The following is a 23,253-nucleotide window of genomic DNA, read 5'->3' as shown; positions in this document are numbered from 1 at the left end:
ATTGCTTTCCTGCAGTTCAAAACAAGTAACCAGAGAGAGAGTGTCAGGAAGCCAGTCATTCCAACAGGTGCAAGCTGTGATCCCTGTGTGTAAGTGTCTATAGGGAAGTGGACACTGACTCATCTCTGACCAGCACTCAGCCTTAAAGTGGAGAAACACTCATAACGGTATAAGATTGCAGACGACGAGTGACGTATGAAACAAGAGAAATAGTCTGACAACTGATTAGTGATTCATAATACAGTTTGGTGTAGCTAATCTGTGCTTTTATAGGCATTGACTGTATAGGCTTAGTGTCTCATTACGATGACTAAATATTCTGTTTGTCTTGAATGATTCTGATTACAAATGATTCAGTTATGTTTCATGTTTTGAACTGAACTCATGGCCAGTGCTAACTGGGTGGAAGGTGGGGCCCAGAACTAGAGGAGACCCATTCAAATTTAATTATTCACTATGTCTGACTATAGTGAATGTATGCAAAATATATTTATAAATTTAAACGGGGCTTGTAGACTAAAGCAATATTTGATGATAACTTAATAATAGCATTTTACGTTAGGGCTCCCATGGGCACTGTACAAATACATATATGCACGTAATACTACTACTATTACTACTACTACTACTACTACTACTAATAATAATAATAATAATTATAATAACATTTAAATGAAGGAAAAAGGAATAAAAACAATAATAATACCACTAAAAGAAAGAAGAAAAAGGACATTTCTTTTAGGGGGGCCCAGAATTCTTAGCTACAATCCTGACTTAATTTACTTAAGTTAAGTACTTGTCAAATACTTGAAATTAAGTACTTAATTTAAAATGTCCTTTAGAATCAAAAGGTGAGGTGAGGTGAAGGTATGAAAAATTAATTGCTAAAAATGAAAACAATAAAAATAACGTGATAAACATTCAATTCAATTTTTCGATTTTATTTGTATAGCACTTTTTACAATGGACATTATCTCAAAGCAGCTTTACAGAAACATATAAACACAGGATACAGATTTTAAGTGTGTGAATTTATCCCTATTGTGCAAGCCGTTGTGACGGTGGTGAGGGAAAAACTCCCTAAGATGATATGAAGAAGAAACCTTGAGAGGAAGCAGACTCAGTAGGGAACCCGTCCTCATCTGGGTAACAACGGATAGTGTGAAAGTAAAAGAAAGTTCATTATGGTTTTTAGATGAAGTCTGTTTGTTGAACTAGTCCACTGTTCACTAAAGGAGACCTGAGTGCAAAACATGTGGTAATTGCAGTCCCAAGGCCATAGTAGCAACCGTAGTCCCAGCAACGACAGCAAGAATGTCCATGTGGAATTGAGGTCCAAAACCATTTCCATGATCCTTCAAGCAGTACCATCTTAAGCAATCTCCAGGCTGTAGCCTCCAGTTGATGAGAGCTCCATCCAGAGGTAGGGCATCAGGATGGATCAGGCAGGTCTGGAGAGCAGAAAGGGTCAGGATCACTGGCATCTCCATAATATCATGTGTGGCTCAACAGAAGGAGAGAGGGAGACGGAGGTGAAGAGAGGGAGAGATTATTAGGTATGCTTACTCTCCCGGAATAGATACGACTGTGTACTTTGCGTAAAAGAAAGTCTATTCATGGTAATTTGCGTTTGATTGATAAAACATTATATGATTGATAAAATATGTGTGTTTCTGATTCATACTATTTATAATTCAAAACTGATTAACATTAAATTAACACGTAGGAACCAATATTCTTTGATAAATGAACAGAAAGACTTATGAAAGCACCCCCATTTTAAATTGCTGGAAAGATGAATTGTCCTATAACACAACTGCTAAATGTTTCCGGCGTTTGCTCCAGAGTGAAGGCATGTGCATGAATAATCCCACTGACAGTGTTTAGGTTGAGATGTGTTTGGGTTGATAATGATCAGTAGATCTTTATCTCACAGTATAGAGATCGCGTGAATAGGCAACATTTCCCCTTTAACCTCTGGAACATTCTGTCTGCTGTCTGCAGATCAGAGACTCAGATTAAGGTGTGTCCTGTATACAAGTTCTCCATGCAGTATACAGGTATTCTGTATACAGCTGTGTTTGTGTTGTCAGTGGGTGTGTAACAGTAGCTGGAGTCATGTGTCTTCGGGGCTTGACGTGGATGCATGCTGTTCTTGTAGCTGCTTCTGTCCCCATATCCTCATGTCTGTGGTATGGCAAGTGTCATCACCTTTCTGTCTTCTGTATGTCCATGTCGTATCTGACCCAGAATCACAGTCTCCAAGTGTGAAGTGCTCTAGCAGCTGAGGAAACATTCCACCCTGCAGGCTCTGTGACTGGTGTGCCTGTGTGAAGACGCTCTATTTGGATAATCCTAGGGTCATGAAGCATTAATCCTATTGGATCCTTTAATACTGAAAACTGACCTGACTAGCACTTTCTCTGACAGCACTCCTCTATAAAAACTGGAGCGTTTGTGTTCCTGCTGTGTTCAGATCCCGGATATTATTCAAGACGCACTTCAGCGTTACTCCTACCATCAGTGTTAATGATCTGACACCATGTGGTTTGCATTCATCTCTGACAGACATTTTTATTAAAAAGTTTAAGTCTAGTGAAACCATCAAAATAATGTTCTCTCTGTCGAATCAAAGTGGTACATGAGCCTCGATATGAACACCACTGAGTATGGTTAAGAAGTGAAAGTTTGGCTTTGATATCATTAAAGGTTCATGTGGAACTTCCTTATTAGTATGTGGTTTCTTAATGTCTTGTGTGCTCTATGTTGAATGTTGTGACCACACCAGGACACTTCACTGTGGAGCAGCAGGCTCCGAGCAGAGCATTCCTGACATTCCGACCCAGGATGTCGCTATGGGATGTTGGAGGTTGGACCTGACCTAGTCTCAGCCTCAGATGCTCCATCCACAGTCCATGCAGTGTCTGATACGTTTTGTGCATTTACAAGGTCACAAGCTTCAAGGTTGCTTTTCCAAGTCACTAGATTGGAAAATGTTCACTGTATTCCATATTTAAGTGTTATAAGAGAAATTTACACGTAGTATTCCCTAAACATGAAAGGCTGTTCTCCGAATGCACAATATGTCAAGCCGAAGACCACATCGGATTCCACTCCCATCAACCAATCTGAAACTACAGTGGGCACAAATTCATCAAAACTGGGCAGTTGAAGAAAAGACCAGGCTATGTTTTTTCCGATCTTCATTTGCCGTTCAAAGTGTTCTGAGATAAACCAGTCTGGCCGTTCTCCCATGACCTCTCTCAGCAACAAAGCATTTTCTCCCACAGAACCACCTCTCACTGGTTTTTCATACTTTTCTGTGTATAGACTAGAGACTGCTGAGTGTGAATATCCTACAAGATAAGCAGTTTCTGCAATACTCGAACCAGGCTGCCTGGCCCAACAACCATGCTATGGTCAAGGTCACTCCAATCACATTTTTTCCCGCACTCTAATGTTTGATGCGAACATAAACTACTATTGATCTGCACCTACATGGTTGTATACATTGTGCTGCTGCTACATGATTGGCTGATTGGATAATGGCATGAAAGAGCAGGTGTTCTTACTAAAGTGGACGGTGAGTGCATGCCGATCACTTTCTAGAAATGACGAGATCGAAGCTTGAAGCTCAGTCAAATAGTATGAACTTGTATTTGTAATTTGTGCTGCAATTCTCTTACTACTTAAATTTTTTTAGCATTACATCATTACAGTACAAAAAAAAAAACAAATGTTGAAACATGTAACCTGTGCATGCTCCTTGGATCAGAATTGCTGGATCTGTCTCCCTACAATACTGTATGTAGAGGCCATGTGTGAAAACAAGAATGTATATTTTAGTACTCTTCAAATCTTTACATATCAGTGCAGACGGACGTCTTCAAGTGAGCAAACACAGCGGGGCCTGAAAGCGCAAACAGGTTGAGTATGCAGTGTGTGGCATTGGAGAGCAGCAGAAAGCAAGCCTGCATAGTGATTATGTGAGCTGCTTCACTAATACCAAAAACACATATTATGTTGAGTGCAATCCAATTCATTCAGGCCTCAACATAATACCTCCATATTCAAAAGAGTTCGGAAGTACCAAAAAGCTTATTTGGCAGCTTACTGTGAGTGAGAGTGGACATGCCTGCTGCCCAAAGCCCTCCACCAACCAAGACACTGAACACTTGTTAAAAGATTAATAGGGTTGTATTGATACGATTGTATTTTAACTGCTCATGGTGGATGTTAAACTCAAAGACAAGCAAATGCCAAAATAATAAACCAAAATGACTAGGCCACTCAGTAACCTGAAGTAAAAGAAATAGAACATGCAATACAATATGAAGAAATGGTGTCTGTGTTCTACCTTTTAACCTAACAGATTTACTACCACAAAATAGCAATAATGCAGGACAATAAAGCTGCTACAAGAACAGGTTCTGACTCAGTGGGAGGAGTGCTGATTTGTTCTGGTCAAAAGGGACTTTTGATTAGTTGGCATGGGTTAGTTCTCCTCGTCTATTTATAGATATTATGACCAATAGCTATGCTGTACACATTGGAATGCAGCAATGGAAGCAGAAAACACAAGCAATCCATGCAACATATTAGGATTACAACAGACAGTCATTAACAATGCTTAAGGAAGTACTTATGATATCCAGTGAAAAACCCTCGAGCACTCCAGGCCAGAGATCTTGCCAGTGGCTTAGTGGTTAACACATTTTCCTCACACCTCTAGGGTTGGGGGTTCGATTCCTGCCATCACCTTCAGTGGGTTCATCCTGGTACTCCGGTTTCCTCCCCCAGTCCAAAGACATGCGTTGTCGGCAGATTGGCATTTCCAAATTGTTCATAGTGTGTGTGTGTGTGTGCCTCATGCCCCGAGTTCCTTGGGATAGGTTCCAGGCTCCCTGCTACCCTGTGTAGGATGAGTAGTACAGAAAGATGGATGGATATTTAGGGTCAGACATGCAGCATCATGATGTTTTTACTGGTTCTGAGATCAGTTGAGTAAGAATATTAACAGACCTTTAGTGAGACGAACTGGGAGAGTCGTAATAAAAGCAGGCATCTATAATGGCGAAAACGATGAGGGCGTGGCTTTATGCATACATGCATGCGTGCTTATGGGATTATGAGTGCTCTTATCTGTCACCTTTTTGATCTTCAGTGACCTATAAATCAATTCCTGACAATGACTGATCCGAAAATGTACATTAACTAGGCTTACATGCTTAACTTAGAAGCCTGGCCCACTTTTAGACGTCCCTTTGATGGCATTTGCAAGGGTGGCCTAAAAAATCCTCAGCCTGAATGTGGTATAGCGTTTTCCTTTGGTCCTAAGCTCTCGGTCATTCTGTAGTCATGTGCCACACTGTGGTCTGCATTATAGACTTTTAATCCTAAACCTTAAAAGTGTAGGGTTTTTTTTGTTTTGTTTTGTTTGTTTTTTGTTTTTATACATTTTTTTTTTTTTTATTACACTTCAGTTTTATAAAGTTGTAGTGTGATAATGTAGGACAGTTAGACTGCTGGAATGTCTCTGTGTTTGTTCAGTCCTATTCTAGGCTTCTGCAGATTTTTCAGCCGTCTCTCTCTCTCTCTCTCTCTCTCTCTCTCACTCTCTCTCTCTTCCTCTTCGTTCTCTCTTTCTTCTCCGTGCCTCCCTCTGCCTTGAGGCACTGCAGGAGAGCCGGGTCTTATCTGAGTGAACTCATTCTATTGACGCGTAAACAAAACAATAGCGACAGTTGTTATGGTTAGACACACCTGGATTCTCACTGACCGTCTGTGTCTGTGTAGACCGGGTGTGTGTGTGTGTGTGAGACATATGTTGTTGATTCATATAACCATATATCAACCCTTCATGCACTGCACAAACTGAGTTGTCTGATTTGCACAAAAGATAAAACATCTGCAGCTTTAACCAAGTTCAGTTGTACTTCCATGAGTGATCCATCTGTGTGTGTGTGTGTGTGTGTGTGTGTGTGTGTGTGTTCAGACATTAGTGTGCAGGCATGACAGAGATGAAATCGTGACTTTATGGTGTAAATTTCTGGCTGATCTAACGCCACGTCTCACACACACACACATATCCTTCAAGATCGGTCCTTAATACTTTGGGGAAATAAGAAACACATGACTTCTTAAACTTTACTGTCACTCCACTCACTGTTCAGCTCAAGCAGACTAAACATTGGATGTTCAAGTGTGTCATCAGAATCCCAACTAACCACGACATTTGGCTGGACTGAAAGTAACTGACCAACAGTTCTGTGTTCTTTCTTAAGACTTTTGCTGACAGTACTGTACACTTCTGTCCAAAGTGGGAACTTGTACATTTTCAATCTCCAATCTGCGTTAAGCGTCTGTACGTGACCTGTTTGAGAGGTACGCGGATCAATCATGTTGACATGGACATTTCGGAAAGATCTTCTCTTATCTTGTTTTCTGGTTCGTATTCCAACTGTTAGCTTCAATGTGTTTAAATGGACTTGTGCTAATAACAAGAGGCTGGCTAGCATGGGCTGAACACATGGAACATTTCTGCAAGTTCTGCAAGAAAGAAAGTAGTTCCATCTTGATATAATTTATAATTCATGCCACATAGACTGTGAAAGCATTATGACTGTTCTTAATGTTTGAATAAATGAATACAGTTTACCAGTTGACAGCAAGTGTAATTCTGTCCAGAAATTACTGTAGAAATTGAGACCTTGGAGCATAAAGTGACTTATTATGGTGTCGGGCACATCAAGTCACAAGAACTTTTCTGCATCTTGGCACATGTCTGTGGAACTGTACCAGAGGGATTAGCATTGTTCTTCTAAAATATTTTCTCACTTATTTAGTTTTGATGATGGTGGTGGAGAGCACTGTCTAAAAAGTTGGCCCAAAATCTCCCATCGGGTTTCAGTTGGATTGAGATCTGCTGACACGAAGGCCATAACATGTCATTTACATTTACATTTGATGGCATTTGGCAGATGCCCTTATCCAGAGCGACTTATATTTATCTCAGTTATACAACTGAGTAGTTGAGGGTTAAGGGCCTTGCTCAAGGGCCCAGCAGTGGCAGCTTGGCAGTGTTGGGATTTGAACTAACGACCTTCCAATCAGAAGTCCAACGTCCTAAACACTAAGCTACAACTGAATACAAAGGAACACACTTATTATGTCCTAATATTTACATAATGTTCACGTTGGCCTTGGTCATAGACAATGCTATGTGTACAGTATGTTCAATTTGGTGATTAGTTACATCATAGTACACTTTCTTGAAATATTATATGTATTGATAATAAAACATGACTGACACCGGTGTTACTCAGTGACAGGTAGCTGATTGGTTGGTAAAATCTTTTCTATTCCTTATTAATTCTTTTTTATTTTTTATTTTTTGTAAATGTTAAATGAAGTTAAAAGTTTGGATTTGGATGTAAAGTGTTTAATATTGCCTCCATCATCGTTCTTTGCCTCTAAATAGCTTTTGGATCGTCTCAGCTTGCAGTATTGCCTGTGTATTCTTGCCTGTGTGTCAGAAAGCAGACCCCAGGCTCCAGCTTTATTTTTTTTGCTCTGTGCTGTATAATGGCCCATGAGTGCTGACTCTATCCATCACACCTGTCTCTAATCCACACAGACCTGAAGCGCTGGCTACGTGCACGGCTCCCAGTAAGGCTGCTTTTGCATACGAGTGTGATTCATTGACATGTAAATGCGGTGGCAGATGAAGAGACCGGCACGAAGCATGTTTTCAGTTCCTGGGTTGTTGTCGTCTCTGGAATTGCAGAGAGTTTGCTATGCCGCTTTCCTGTAAGCGTGTATTCATGGTGTGTGTAAGGTTGCCTGTTCTACATAACTCAGCACAATTGATATCAGTTACTAAGACAAACAGGGTGGGCCTCATGACAAGTGTTCTTCTTAGATTGTTGACTGTCCTAACTGTTCTTTCTGAAATGATTCAGCAAAACAAGAAGTGTTCTGTATACTCTTAGTACAGTCATTATCACGGTTTGATAGTCAGGTTGTTTACTGACGATCAGCATTAGGCTGTCTCGTATGAGGTCTGATAGAACTTGGGCAATGAACACAGTTTAGGACTGAGCACTGACTTGCTCTTGCAGATCACAGTAAGAGCTTAGAAAGGAGTTATTATACTAGTTTAGCCCCAAGTATCTCCCAACAGGGGCGAGAGAGGAGTGTATGAAGGTCATAGACATCTGTACTTGTGTGTATGTGTGTGTGTGAGCATCAAAGAGCTGCTCAGTTGCTGATGCTTTTAAAGCTCTGTGTCCTGGGAGATTAGAGAGGATGCGGAAGTTGGGTCTGTGCGGATAAATAGATATGTTAAACAGAAATCTAGTTCCAGGTCAGAACTAGGTGGAGACGAGGACCTTTCCTGCACATACAGGAACACACTTATTCATACACACTTATTCTCATGCGCACACACACACACGCATACACACATTCACATTTCATGATAAAGACATCTTGAAAGACCTAGTCTTGTGCTATTTTCTCAATGTGTAATAGCAATCGTTTTTAAAATGCTGAAGAGGGTACAGAAATAATAAAGCATTTTATGTGTATCAGGGAGGATGTGCCATGCAATTAGGAGTGAGAAAACCATTACAGCTACTAACTGAAATGATAACCAAGTAAAATAATCACAACAATGAAAAGGCCTGTATTTAAACAAAAAAAAATCTGTATCTGGTGAAGGTTCTTCAGTTCAGCAGTCACAAAAACACTCTCTATTTTTACATGCCATTTGGACTCGTTGACTTTTTCTACATCATGTAAGCAATTCATTTAACCGATTGTCTGAGGGCAAATATTGAGGGCAAATAACATACAGCACATGCTATGTCCCAAACCGTATTCTGTTATTCTAACCATGAACGGATCTGTTCGCTATTCCAGCAAGAGATTATGCATTGTCAAGATGATGTGATGGTTTTTGTTTATTATTATTACTTTTCAGATCACCATTCAAAGAGACAGTGGTCTCGATGTCAGCGCACCAAAACATGGCAAGATTGACACCAGGAATGCCCCTCACGTAGGGGGTAATCAGTGGGCAGGAGGCACGGGTAGGTTTTAACTCAAACTTACTACTTCTGGAGAAACCATGACCCTGCTCTTACTAAACAGTCAAACATTTCTGAAGACTCTATAATTTTGCATTTTTAATTTACATGATATCCTTTTAAATACTCAAAATCTAATTTGAATTGTAAATGAATAAGTGAGTCAAGAGTTTTATTTTATTTTTTTTAATGTTTATGGAATTCCACAAAAAGTTCCACAAAAGTTTCACTTTCCTTATTTAATTGCAATTCTGTCTCATTTTGTTTGATCTGTGGTCACACTATAATAAAACTGCAGGGGTTCAGAACCATTAGAAACTGTGTATAGGATTATAATGTAATGTTAATGTTGTGGTCCTGCAGGGGGCAGAGACACAGCAGGCCTCGGGGGGAAGGGAGGTCCTTACCGTCTAGATGCTGGCCACAAAGTCTACCAGATTTCCCAGGCTGAGAAAGACGCTGTGCCTGATGAAGTGAAGAGAGCTGCGCGAGAAATGGCTGAGAAGGCCTTTAAAGAGAGGTATACTCATTCATCACTTCTCTCTTCATTTCCTACTGCCTTCATACAATAAGAGGATCTTTGAGAGAGTCGAAACGTTTCCGACGAAGCGTAAATCTCACAGCTTTTTTTTTTTTTTTTCTAGCAGTGAGAGATGTTGAAGGATGTCAGTGACACTATTTGTGGTGTTTACATGTGTGTGTATGGGTATGAGCGTGGTGCCAGGTATATATTGAAGCACAGAGCCTCATCAGTAGGCTACAGAAGACTGAAGCCTCAGAGCTCCACCAGAGCCAGCTATTCCAAAAATGCACCCCATGAATACCGCAATTCATGCGACTCCATGAATGTGTGCGAGTGGGAGAGAGAAGCCACAGAGTGCAGTATGAGAGGGCCTGGAAATGAAGGAAGCTTCTGTTTCTGCCCATTTTCTCCTTTGTGCTTCTTGTGTCCACACCCAAGCCTCTCGCATCTAAAACAAGTTTCGCACCCAGGTCCATAAACACACAGAGGCGTTCTCCACCGAGCCTGATCTTTAAATGACACACTTATAGACAGGTTTGCCTTCAGAATGATGAATATGAGCAAACTTATTCTGTAATTACATTCTGGACTTGACATTTGTTCAAATCTTTGAAATTGTGCGTTATCGCTGAAACATACCTGACTAATCAAGTCATACTGCAGCATTGCTGTTCATGCTACTCATGATTCACTCAGTGTATGTGCGAATTTAGTCTATTTATGTGATAACGCTTTGCATCCTGTTCTATAATCTGCATGCTGCTCGTCACGTTCTCAACTGCTAAATCTCAGGGTTTGCTGTGTAAGTTGGTTTTCACAGGAAGTGGGATTGTATTTACCTTTTGTGTTTGAGTGGAACATGTAAAACTGCAAAAAAAACCACCTGCAGTTACATACAACAAGCAGGCCTCTAGAGAGGAGTGACGACAATCTACCAAACCGCACTCAATTTCTTCTCACCTTTTCAGCAGAATATAGATCCAGACTGAAATTTTACTTTCACCCAATTCTCTCTCCTTCTCTCTCTCTCAGACACACATACACACACACACTGGCGTTCTCTCTGTGGTCTGTGGACAGGTCTGGAATTCAGCAGAAAATAGCAGCACAGCCTGTCCCTTCTCCAATAACGATACACAAAGAATGTGAGCTTCTGTGGCCAGCCAGGAAACCCACAGCCATTCACTGCTCTAAATATGTATGTGTGTGTGTGTGTGTGTGTGTGTGTGAGAATGGGACAGAGCACAGGAGGGAAAAAGAAAAGACAGAAAAGGGAGAAAGCTTGGCAGTTGCCAGTTTCACACGATGGAGGTTATCACTCCCTAACCCGTATCATTTCACAAAGTTTCAAAGTCTCACTCCAGTCTGTGAGAGAAATTCTTCAAGGGCTTTTTCTCACATCTGCTCCAGATGGCTGTGGGAGATGAAGGTTACTCGTTTAGCCGTGTGATGAGATGAGACCGTTCTGTGATCTCCTCTGTGTAGAAGCTGAAAGCTGCTCGCCTCTGTATTCTGTTTGCATGTTAGGCTCTGCTTCCCCTCTATGACTTCAAACGTCTCTCTCACATGCAAACACACACACATGATGAATTGTCTTTATCATTCTGCTCTGCCAGGATCAGAGTATTGTAGGATTAGCACAGGTCTGCAGGGTTGATTGGGTTTCTATGGCAACTTACACCTGCTGAAAGAAGCACATGGAGCTGTCAGTTCAGCAGCCACACACCCAGTGAAAAACAGCTCCAGAACAAGCTGAGCAGGAACAGTATGGTTGGCGTGTGCTGCCACTTGGGCCGTCAGGACTTCTCACATATGGTAGTGCTCATAAGGAGTCTCCTACTCTCGAGTGCTCATCATCATTGCTGTTTTCACGGACAGATGGCTGTATCACTGAAATCATCAATTGGCAGCCCAGAGCGAGCTTTCTCTGGCCTCAATCCATCCTCCAACACATGTCTCCAGTGACTTTAAGACTATGTAGAATCTGAAAAAAAACTAGCTATAGAATACTGATCTACCATGAAGATTAGAAATGTATCACTGTATAACTGTATATAGGCCAGGGTCAACTGGCCGATCAGGGTTTGGATGTGGACCCAGCAAAGTATTCAAGTGGATTAAAGTAGTTTTAACAGAGATGATGTAAATTATTTAGCGGAATCAGCTCACTGGACCAGGGACTAGCTACAGTGCTAAAGACTAGAGGCTGTCTCTGGTCTTAGTAGCAAACTAATAACATGGCGTGGTTTTAAAATAAAATGTTGAGGAAGAAGAAACAGGGGGATGATTCGACCAGGAAGTATGTGTTTATTCTCCGCACATACAATGGGGACCAAAAGTCTGAAGTGAAAATGCTTTGTTTGGCATACGTTTTCAATTAATCGCAAACGTTTTCATTACAAACTGATATCAGCAGTAACTTGAGTGAAAAGGCTTAGAAATCTTCGAATTTTAGAAAATTCTAAAACTTTCTGTTTATTTGCAGTTTTAATTGTGGTCTCAGAATGTTGGACCCCAATGTAATCTGTCTCATCTGTTCAGAGTCCAAACCACTTTGAAAAGTGTGCAAATTGTTGTCTTTATTCACTCACTTTCACTTTTGTTGCTTATCCAGACGTGTGTAAGCAAGGAATTTTATCTAGCCAGGCCACAAGTTGTGCTTGAATTCCTTAGAAAAGACTAACATAGCGATTAAAGAAGTAGTTTGAAATTTTGAGCTTTCTGCCTGCCTGCAAATTACAAATTCAGTGCAAATACTGAAAAGCATTTGAGGTGCCTTGTGAGGTTCATTTTAAGGAAAAGGGGCAACACTGAGCAGCTCTCCTTTGGCTGGGTTTGGAGTTCATTTTTTGGGGCTGGAAAACTGTAAACAGAAAAAAGAGGCACATCTGCTCTCTGCTATCATTGTGGCATCAGTTTTATCTAATGTATACTCAGTAAAAAAAAGAAACGTCCTCTCACGTTCACTACTTTTATTTCCAGCAAATTTCTTAACATGTCTAAATATTTGCATTAACATAAAAACTACTATAACAACAACTGAGACATAAACTGAACAAGTTTCACAGACATTTGAGGGACAGAAATGGAATAATGAGTCCCTGAACAAAGGGGGGGGTCGATATCAAAAGTAACAGTCAGTATCTGGTGGACTCCAGCTGCTTTAACTACTACAGAGCATCTCATCCCCATGGACTGCACCAGATTTGTCAGTTCTTGCTGTGAGATGTTCCTCCACTCTTCCACCAAGGCAATAATTTACGAGAATTTACAAGTTCTCCATCACGTCTGGGGGGACACGTGGTTACATGTAATTTTCCACGGCAAGGACGATCAGCTGTCCTTCCTGTCTCCCTGTAGCACTGTCTTAGGCGTCTGACATTACAGACATTGCAGTTTATTGCTCTGGCAAGTCCTCATGCCTCCCTGCAGCAGGCCTATGGCATGTGCACACAGCTGAGCAGGAGCCCTAGACATCTTTCTTCTGGTGTTTTTCAGAGTCAGTAGAAAGGTCTCTTTAGTGTCCTAACTTATTGTAACTGTGACCTTAATTGCCTAGCGCCTATAAACTGTTTGTGTCTTAAAGACTGTTCCACAGGTGCATGTGCAATATTGTTTATGGTTCATTGAACAAGCATGAAAAACCTTATTTAAACCCTTTCCAGTAAAGATCTGTAAAGCTTATTTGGATTTTACTAAATTATCTTTAAATGCAGTCTCCTGAAAAACGGACTTTTTATTGAACATGATGTATATATTGAACATGATGTAAGTTTGATTTGAAATTATAAACACCTTTTAACATGATGGTCTGGAGTGTTTGGGTAGTTTTTGAGTGTGTTGGTGTGCCTAAAGGAAGTCCTGTGTGTTTCAGACTGAAGGAGATTCAGATGAGTGAGTATGACGCCACCACATATGAGCGTTTTTCCGGAGCTGTCCGGCGCCAGGTCCAGTCCCTACGCATCATTCTGGACAGCCTGCAGGTAAACATTTCATCTCAGCTCCCCCAAAGGGTGTGTGCAGTGCTTCCACAAGTCTCTGAATGTTCTTTCCTTTCCTTCCTTTCGCAAACACACACACACACACATTGCTGCTATTATAGCTGCTCTTCTCTTCGTCTGGCATTTGCCCTCAAGTCATGAAACAATTACCCCCTATCACTAAGTGAAGCTAAGTGCTATTGTTGCTTTTCTGAGTGACCTCTGAGTGGACACCAGGTCATGTGGTGTGCTGAAGCAGCTTGCGAGGGGTGTCTTGACACTTCAGCAGCACTCCTGGGGATTCCCTTTGCAGCGAGATAGAGCAATGACTTTTGGAGGATCAGGTTTCTCGCTGGAAACCTCACTGAGGAGAAGATAGACGTGTTAATGGGAAAATACCATGGTAGGAATTCCATCTTGCGTTCGGCTCCCTTTCCTGTGTCTCCCTATGTCTCGTTCTCTCACCCACAAACCCACTTATGGCATCTTTCCATGTGTTTGTAGTCTGCAGCTCTTTGAAGTAAGGGTATTTAAATCGTACCAGTGATTAGCTACAGTAAACTGTGGCAGTTGTGTGTGTCTCTGTAACTGTTTCCTAGCAAGGTAGTTGGTTTTTTTTTTTCTCTCCATTTGTCCCATATTGAAAATCTTGCCTATAATTCTATATTTAACACTAAGTATGGACAAATGTTTGCCAGGAGTACAAAATTCCACACATCCTTTCTTTATAAATCCTAATCAATATGAAACAGACATCAAATCCACGCGCATTACCTTGTGTGAACCCAGAGTCTTGTTGTAATAAGCAAATAACAGTTAAATTACTTCCTATTTTCACTTTCTTGTTAAGACACAACAGTTACATCTGTGAAGGGGGAAAAACAATCAAAATTGGAACAAATCAGCAGTTGTGAGATTAAAGTGGAAGCTAGGAGAGTCACCAACTTGTAGTTCATCATGTATCACATATGAACCTAAATCAAACTGCGCATGTATTCTGCCATGTTGTACATTTCTTTATTCACACGAGCAGTATCCGGGCCTAACGTGATATGTATTGTCCTACCAAGAACTAACCATCACACACAAATCAAACCAAATGTCTGTTCACAACACATCTAGATTGCTTTCAAGTTTTTGTAACACTTGACATGATAACATTATGAGCAAATGACTTTTGCCATGGGTTTTCTATTTCATTATTGCAGTGTGAGTGTAGCTGATTGGCCCAAAAAACCAATTGTTACAATTGTTAAGCTGGCACTTAAAAAAGTTGTTGTTTTTAACCCAATATTAAAACACTCTGGCAGTTTTTCTACTTTGCTGGAAGATCGAGTCGCCAATTAGCCTAATGAAACCTAGCAAAATCGACATGAACTTGGGTTTTCAAAACAGCATGCACAGTCTTGCATGAGCGCTCATTTCTGTTCACCCCAATGTGAATGTGAAAACTGAAATGCTCAACCTTGTACATTTGTGCACTTATTTCCAATGCTCGTTTTCGGTTCTATCTTATACAGGTAGGAGATTAAAGCAATCCATTCCATGACTCGCTTTTATGCAGACATGCCTGGTTTTTCTTTTTCATTTCTTTTTTGCCTTTGTCGAAATGACTTGTTAGAAGCATCCAGCACAAACAGCACACGTCGCATGCCATTCCCACATTTCCTCACTGTTTGAACGCACACACCTGAGCATCACTGTGGTATGACAGAGCTTGGAGTTTACAAAGGATTGAAAACAGCATAGCCATTATACTAATTTGTTAGAGGAATGAACAGACAACTGCAAAGGAGAAGAACCAAGCTGCATATTTGCTTGCATGGTGTTGCTCTATAATCAGTGCACAGGGATAGTCTATGCTTTTGCATTAGTTCCATTCTCATACACACACCTGGGCCACTTATTTGGCTCATATTCCCACACAGCTCATATTCATGCAAGCTGGAATAGCCCTGGCATCTTTAATATCATAAATTTGATCACTATTCACTTTCATAATACCTTACAGGTATATCAGAAACCCTAACCAGCTTCATTAATACAGATTGGGATGTTAAAAATCTTTTTCTTTACCAATTCTTTAATACCTTTTTGTGATCAAATAAAATCTGAGGTTATTCAATTGTCCCTCTGGTGGAACTCTTAAAGGTTGGATGGTAAAAGGATGGTATCCAAAAAACCCTTAAGGAACTGTTGAAGAACCCGATGAACCCCTTTCTTCTAAGAGTCGACCTATTAGTACAATCCTATGAAATACTGTGTGAAACAATGCAAAAATGCATTATGTAAAAAAATCTTTTGTTGTTAAACTGGATTTTGTGTGTGTGTGTATATATATATATTTTTTGTTTGTTTGTTTGTTTGTTTGTTTGTGTGTGTGTGTTTTAACCAACTTCAAACCACGCTATAAAACCAGATAAGCCATGTGCCTTAGCTTTTACTCAGCTACTATTAAAGATGTGACCAAAAATCTAGTCTCTACTTATTGTTTGTAGTGCAGCTCAGGTCATTGTTCTTAGCTGTGAGATATGGCACAGAAAAGAACCCTGATATCCTTCAGTCAGGCAGTCTCTGGAGAGTAGTATATTTTTGTGCTGAATTGCAGACACTTGCCAACAATTTCTCCTCTGGATCACAGAAAACATTGTTGTATTGTGAGTGTAACACTTTGTTCTGCGTTGTTTGACCGTGACTAGCAGGATGACAGAGGAGGACAATGTGTGGGATGATGTAGCAGTTCAGGGAGCTCCTGCGGGATCCGAATCTAAATGAAAAGCAGATGTGGAAATGCATCTATGGCAGTTTGACAATGTTTTGCTCATTGTTCATAGCTGAGGTGCTGCTGAGGTCATGATCATATCGTTTGGGGGGGCGGGGGGGTAGTACATGAAAGAAAACCCTCAAACGTCTTGCAAGTGAGAGAATATTGCATGGAAGAGTGGTCAAAAATTCCAGCAAACCTGGTGGACAATAAAAATAAGACACTGTCCAAACTTTTGACTGGTGGTGTTATTTTTCAGCTGATTTAACTGATCAATTTACCTCTCTTTCAACTTGTGGGTGTTGAGACAGTATTGTATCTCACTGCCAGCAGACCACTTTAGTTTCTTAGTTTTGTTTTTCAGTACTAACACTGTCACTGCTTTTATTGTAGCCTTGTTGGATTTTTTTTTTTATTTTAATAAAACTTCTGTTAAGTGCTGAGTGTACTATTGTGTGATGTGTTTAATGCTTCTTTTACAGGCTAAAGGGAAGGAAAGGCAGTGGCTGAAGAACCAGGCACTGGGAGAACTGGATGATGCCAAGATTATTGATGGCTTGACTGGAGAGAAAGCTATTTACAAACGCAGAGGAGAGCTGGAGCCAGAGGTGAGAGAGCTGTTCTGTCTGTGTGGCTCTGAGAATATCTGAGCCCATTGGAGGCTTATTTAGACAAGGTAGCTCCAAGTGATTGAAAACCGCATACTTACAAGGATTTGTTCAATAGTTCATACGAGTATGTGCATTCACACTTTTATATAAACACTTTTGGTCTAAAAAGCATTCAGCTTATGACTTTGATATTTCCGAGGGTTGTGTACCATCTTAAAACATGCAGCTGCTAATAGGATTGTATCGTGCTGCCACTGCCATCCATGAGCAGTCAAGAGTAACAGGATTCAAGAGTAAAAGTAAATATTTTTAACTGATCAAAAATGAACAGTTCAGACATGAATTTTCATTTGTCTTATCAAATATTTTTGACATTTTCTGCCAACTTTGCCTTACTGGTTAGCTAATGTTTAATAACCCTGTTGGCGTTAATGAGGTGACATTAACAATTAAATCTTTCGATTTTATGTCAAATTTTTTATTTAATTTTTACCTGAAGGCAAAGAAGTCATGTGGTCCTGTATGAATGGTTAGTAACTCCAGCAAAGCAGAACACTAGCTCAAGACAATTATGTTTTATTTGACAATGATGGGAATCTGATTGTGTGTTTGTAAATAAAACTTTAGAATAAGTGTGAACACAGTGAGTAGCATGTATAAAGATGCAGTGATTGGCTCTGTGTGTCTCAGGGAAGCACATTCTCTTCTTCAGGTTTTAGTCTGTTTTATAAATAACCTCGACACAAGGACTGCTTAGGAATGTAAAAAGTGCTATAATAAATTATGTAAGTGCGTCCTGTAAAATCTATTAGAAACTGTTATAGCTTTCAGGAATGAAACCTGAGCAAACCGAGAACTAGAATTAAGAGCACCACAGATGAGATGTATTAAGATGATGGATGCTCCCTCAACCATAGTCTAAATTTCATATTGATGTTCTTTCTTCATGGTGTACTATTTCGCTTTTCGTAGCTGGGCACACCTCAGCAGAAGCCCAAGCGATTGCGTCTGCTAGCTGACGTGTCGGGCAGCATGTACCGCTTTAATGGTGTGGACGGGCGCCTGGAACGCTCTATGGAGGCTGTGTGTATGGTGATGGAGGCACTAGAGAACTACGAACACAAGTTCAAGGTGAGATACCAAACCACTGGGGGTTTTTTTTTCTCCACACCTTCATATTTTGGCAACTTTTCATTTGCTTTCAAAGAGACGGGCACAAGAATAGACCCGGTCCGGGTGCTTGCAATAATTTTCCAAGCCAGCTTCTCTCTTAATGCTTAATATTCTCAGTGTACAATCATGCAGCAGTGAGCCATTAAGAAAGTTGTATTTATTTACAAAAACCTAGCTCCATACCAACGCACCACGGAAACAGTGGCTGTGTTTGCTTCCTCTGTCAGTTGCGCACTGCTGCGCAACAGGGATGTCCCCAGCCACCAACAAGCTGTGATGGAGGTTACCATGGAAACATGGGTAAGTGGGGCCGAAGAGATCCTCAGAGGCTGACGCATACTTCAGTCACAGCTGTGTGTACGGCAACAGTTGTGCAGGGTTTCGGCCTAAGTGGTCATTTCTTTCTGTCTTTTTTTTTATTTTTCTCTTCCTCCTTCACTGAAGCAAGTCCAGCTGCTGGCTGCTGTGCAGGAGGCAATGAATCACTGTATTACTGGAAGCTGTTCTCCAAACAGCAATAGCAGCACAAAGCCAGTCTGTTGTTTCTCTATTTATTTCCATCTCGGAAAATCTGTGGGAGGTAATAATGTGAAAGGAGTTCAGAATTATGTCACTGAAATGAACTGTGCATCATTATACTATATTACAGATACGCTTTACGTCAGTTTCAGCGGTCTAATCCAGGAGGAGTAGGAGGTTAATTAGGAATGAAATTATTGTAGAGAAAAGAAGGGTGACAACATGAGCGCTACAGTGGTTGTGTGTCTGCGAGTGAGTGTGTGGGTGCCAGACATTATGGCCCCATCGTGCCCTCTAACACCTTGTACATGCATCCAGCTGGCCTATCATATATCCTTCAGTGCCACTTATGTAACTAACATATATAAAGCTCTATGTGACAACTCATTTACGTGGGTTTTTACTGACAGGAGAATACATCTGTCAGATGTCATTTACTCTTTGACCCACAAGAAGTTTCCATAACTTGTCTCAAATGCTATATAATACCCATCAGGCAGGCACACAGAACTGAATACGTATTTCCTGGGGTTTGTAATCGGTTATTCTTCATTCTATACCTACCTATGTTTGAGTTTATCATAAAATGAAAGCGATTTTAATAGTATAGATATGTGCTCAATTGGAAGAGTGATTCTAAATGGACTAAGTGGCATTTGGTGGAAAACAAAAGCATCTCGCAGTTTCAGTATAAATCCTATCTAAGCACTCGATGTCAAACAGAACACCTGGTGACATTCAAAGGAAGCTCCTGGATGTTACCCTGTGGGGTTGAGAGTCTTTGGGGCAATTATTTTGCTGGCATGGTTTGAGACCACTTGTCCCCTGCAAATCAATACTACAGTGCGTCATTCAGACTGCATACCTTTATCCTAGGATGAAACATTTCTTTGCTGATGCGTGTGGCTCACTGAATGGTTTAATGAGTATGGAAATGATGTAAATCATTTGCTATGGCCTTTACAGTCACACGACCTGAACCCAGTTAAAAAACACCTGTGAGAGATTTTGGAGCAACATGTTACACAGCGCTCTCTACGACCATCATCAAAACACCATTTGAGGGAATATCTTTTGGAACAATGGTGTTCATCCATTGTACTAGTCTAGGACAGTTTCACGGACTGGGGTTGTGGTGGCCAAACACCTTAGTGTACAAAGATACACTGGTTACATAACGTACATTGTTTTTTTTTTGTTTTGTTTTGTTTTGATTTATTACCTGTCTACATTTTGCAGGTCGCATGTGCATTCTACAAGTCTCAAATGATTATCTGCTAACCACATGATTAAAGCATGCATGCTGGTTCACCTTATACACAGGTTAGAAAATTAAAATGTAGTTCCAACATGGAATGAACACACAGAAACATAGAGAGAGTACTTTGAATTTCTAATTTGGGCCAATTATCCTAAAATGATCCTATTCTATTAAGCACTGAAATAAAACAATGCAAAGTACATGCAGTTATAATCATTTTCACAATAGACATGTGATTATAATTGTGTTTAAGTGTTGATCTGCCATTATACTGAACAAAATCTGATTATCCGCCTTGAATATTCTTGGATTTTCCCGTAGAAAAGCTGCACAAATGCTGTCTTTAGCTTGAGCATGAGGTTTGTGGGGGAAGAAATGCTTTCCTCAGAATGGATTTGGAACTGGGTCATTGTAAAATTAAATACTTGTCCAAATTGCAGGCTTTTAACGTGTATTTGTGCATGGTGTAAAATGGTATAAATTTTTTGACTGTGTGTTGGGTTTTTGTTTTGTTTTGTTTTTTGGAAAGGCTATCAGTAGGACAACAGTTGTATTGCCACACGATATCGTTATGAAAGTGGTTACAAAATTCTTTGGGTGTCTATTTTAAATATATACATAAATAACATCTGTCTCCTGTCTGCCCTGTTGATCCTTTTGTTAAGCAATGAGCGATTTATGTAACTTCCCTTTCATAGTTCTTTTTTAACCCTCAGTGTCAGCATGCCCTATGTGCCTGGATAAACGAAAAAACCTTTCTGAACAGTTGGCATAGCTATATATTTGTCATTCTCAGGATGGAGTTGTTAGTGTGTGTATTCATGTTCTAAAACACAGTACATTCACTTCTCTGCTTTCCTGTGGTTTTTTTTCTTTCTGCAGTATGATGTAGTGGGCCACTCTGGGGATGGACTTGATATAGAACTGGTCAGATGTGACAAAGTGCCAAAGAACAACAAACAGAGACTGAATGTCTTAAAGGTATGTAGCCTACGTATGTGCTGCGTGCATTCTCTCATGCTTTTTTTCCCTTTGTTTGGAAATCGGCTTCCTGACAAGTTTTCCTGGAATGAAGCCATACTTATAATCATGAAACGTGGCAGGGTGTGCACAGACAGGCATGTTTCAGTATTCGGTTCTGCAGTGAAGGTCCATTTATATTCAAAGAAATGATCTTTGTCAGTCTTGGGTTTTTAAACCCTAAATAGTCTGCAGAAGCCAGCTCAGTTCCCCTGTGAATGTTTTGATATGGTCGTCTGATGAACAAAAACGCACTATGAGTAGTCTATGGTACTTATTCACACCTGACTGTACAACTCTGAATTATTAAATGATTTACCTGTCCACAGACCATGCATGCACACTCTCAGTTCTGTATGAGTGGAGACTACACACTGGAGGCCACAGAGCACGCTGTGAAGGAGCTGGCCCGCGAGGAGGCTGACGAGCACTTTGTTATTGTGCTGAGCGATGCCAATCTGGAGCGCTATGGCATCAGCCCTGACCTCTTTGCCCGCACACTCACTAGCAACCCTCAGGTCCATGCCTTTGCCATCTTTATCGGTTCTCTTGGTGACCAGGCCGAGAGGTGAGTTGCATCCCGCTTGCTTTTACACATACACCCACACACACCACAACACAGATGTTGTGCTTGTTGGGCCACTGTTATACACCACTGTATTTAACCAAATATTAAAGCAGCGGTTTTTAACTTTTAGAGTTCACTGCTGCTTGAGAGATAAATTACCATTACAGTAGAAGCACTGACAACTTTCTCTTTGCCTCATCGTTCCAACTCCTCTCTGTTTAAAGCACCTATGCCTCATTAAGTGCCTTTGAATAAAAAGGAGCGAAGTTGAGAAGCTCTTCTTAGACTTGGGGTAGAGCTCATTAATGGGCCAGAAAAAAAAATAAAAGAACAGAACCTAAAATTTTAAACAAAAACAGCAACAGCAAAACTGCGCATTGGAGCTTTTTTTCCAATATATCTTTGAAATGACATGATTATTATAGATTTAAACATTACAAACCGAATCTTTAAGGCTTAACTGTGACTAATATTGGATTTGTGAAAGAAGATCAAGACTTTATGGCAGAGTATGTATGTATAAGGTGTAAAAGACTGGGATTTGTTTGCTATGCCAGAATGAGGCCAGTGAGGACAAATGAGGAGAGTATTGCGACACGAGTGCGATGCTACTGTGGTGGTCAGAACACATTCCACATAGCCTTTAATCTGAGCCCTCACTGACTCCACTCTTTTCAGGCCCACCATGATTTAAAGGGCAGGCTTTTCAGAACCACTGTCCTCTCTGGGGGGACAGAATGACAGTAATGAATGGTCAGTGGAATAGGAAAGGTGGGAGGGCAAGAGAGTGAAAGGAGTGGGGCGTCTCTCCGCCTTTAGCCCCTTGCCCCCAGTAGGCTTTTCCCAAACCACCCCCCCAATCTCTCACAAAAGAATGTGTGTGAATGACAGCTTTTGTCGGCCCATTGAGAACTAGGAGCTCACTTTGATTGCAAGTGAAAGCACATTTGCATTGTTAATGTTTTTTTTTTTTTTCTGGGGGGTTGCTTTTGGGGGGTGGGGGGTCTTTTCTCCTTATTTTCTCTGACACATAGGCTCCAGAGAACCCTGCCGGCAGGCCGCTCTTTTGTCGCCATGGACACCAAAGAGATACCTCAAATCCTGCAGCAGATCTTCACCTCCACGATGCTGTCCAGTGCCTAAACAGGCCCGACCACCCAGGATTCCTCTGCTGGGCTCCTTGGACTCAGTCGCTGCAGATTCCAGTCTTGTGGCAGCCCTGTTCTGCATTTCCACACTAGTTTTTCATTTTTAAATCATTAACTTTACTTATTTAAAGTGACACATTACCCACTACAGATTGTTGAGTTTATATACTGTTAATACATTTCATTTGATTGTATTGTACAAGTGTGTCATGTGTACATGTGTACGGCAAAAAAACCCAACTAAACGCTGATTTTCATCTGGTGTTTGGTGTACAGACGTTCGACTATAACCTTAGTGCCCAGTTATAAGAAGCCAATGTTACATAAGACTTGTCACTTGATGGATGTGTTTGTGTGGGTTTTCTTAGGATCCTCCCCTCTCCTCAAGATCATAGCATGACGTATCCTGTGAGGGAGCGACAGAGTGAGGCAGACAAATCACACTCACCTTATCACCTTAGTGGCTCTGTTTAATCTCTCCTTATCTGAAAAGATTCTTAAGTGCAATTTTATTCCTGTGTTTCTGTGCGAACTCTGTCTTATAGTTACTAAGATTAAGCTAATTTCTCACCCAGGGTTTATGAAAGTAGCTTACTT

At 40.7% G+C, this 23,253-nt stretch overlaps 1 protein-coding gene across 1 annotated transcript in view; it reads left to right on the top strand.

Moving 5' to 3' along the window:
* The window catches only part of vwa8 (von Willebrand factor A domain containing 8), a 76,018-nt gene extending 53,100 nt beyond the window's left edge, over nucleotides 1-22,918 (top strand). The window contains exons 38-45 of the mRNA XM_017470129.3: nucleotides 8,984-9,092; nucleotides 9,453-9,609; nucleotides 13,487-13,595; nucleotides 16,839-16,964; nucleotides 17,940-18,098; nucleotides 20,803-20,901; nucleotides 21,270-21,508; nucleotides 22,543-22,918. Of these exons, the coding sequence (XP_017325618.1) occupies nucleotides 8,984-9,092; nucleotides 9,453-9,609; nucleotides 13,487-13,595; nucleotides 16,839-16,964; nucleotides 17,940-18,098; nucleotides 20,803-20,901; nucleotides 21,270-21,508; nucleotides 22,543-22,651 (1,107 nt within the window). The 3' untranslated portion in view covers nucleotides 22,652-22,918. The remainder of the gene's footprint in view (nucleotides 1-8,983; nucleotides 9,093-9,452; nucleotides 9,610-13,486; nucleotides 13,596-16,838; nucleotides 16,965-17,939; nucleotides 18,099-20,802; nucleotides 20,902-21,269; nucleotides 21,509-22,542) is intronic.
* The last annotated feature ends 335 nt before the right edge of the window (nucleotides 22,919-23,253 follow it).

Source organism: Ictalurus punctatus, chromosome 6 (assembly GCF_001660625.3).
Source record: "Ictalurus punctatus breed USDA103 chromosome 6, Coco_2.0, whole genome shotgun sequence".
NCBI classification, from domain to species: domain Eukaryota; kingdom Metazoa; phylum Chordata; class Actinopteri; order Siluriformes; family Ictaluridae; genus Ictalurus; species Ictalurus punctatus.
Note: the sequence above shows the minus strand (reverse complement) of the source record. Positions and strands in the feature narration are given on the sequence as shown.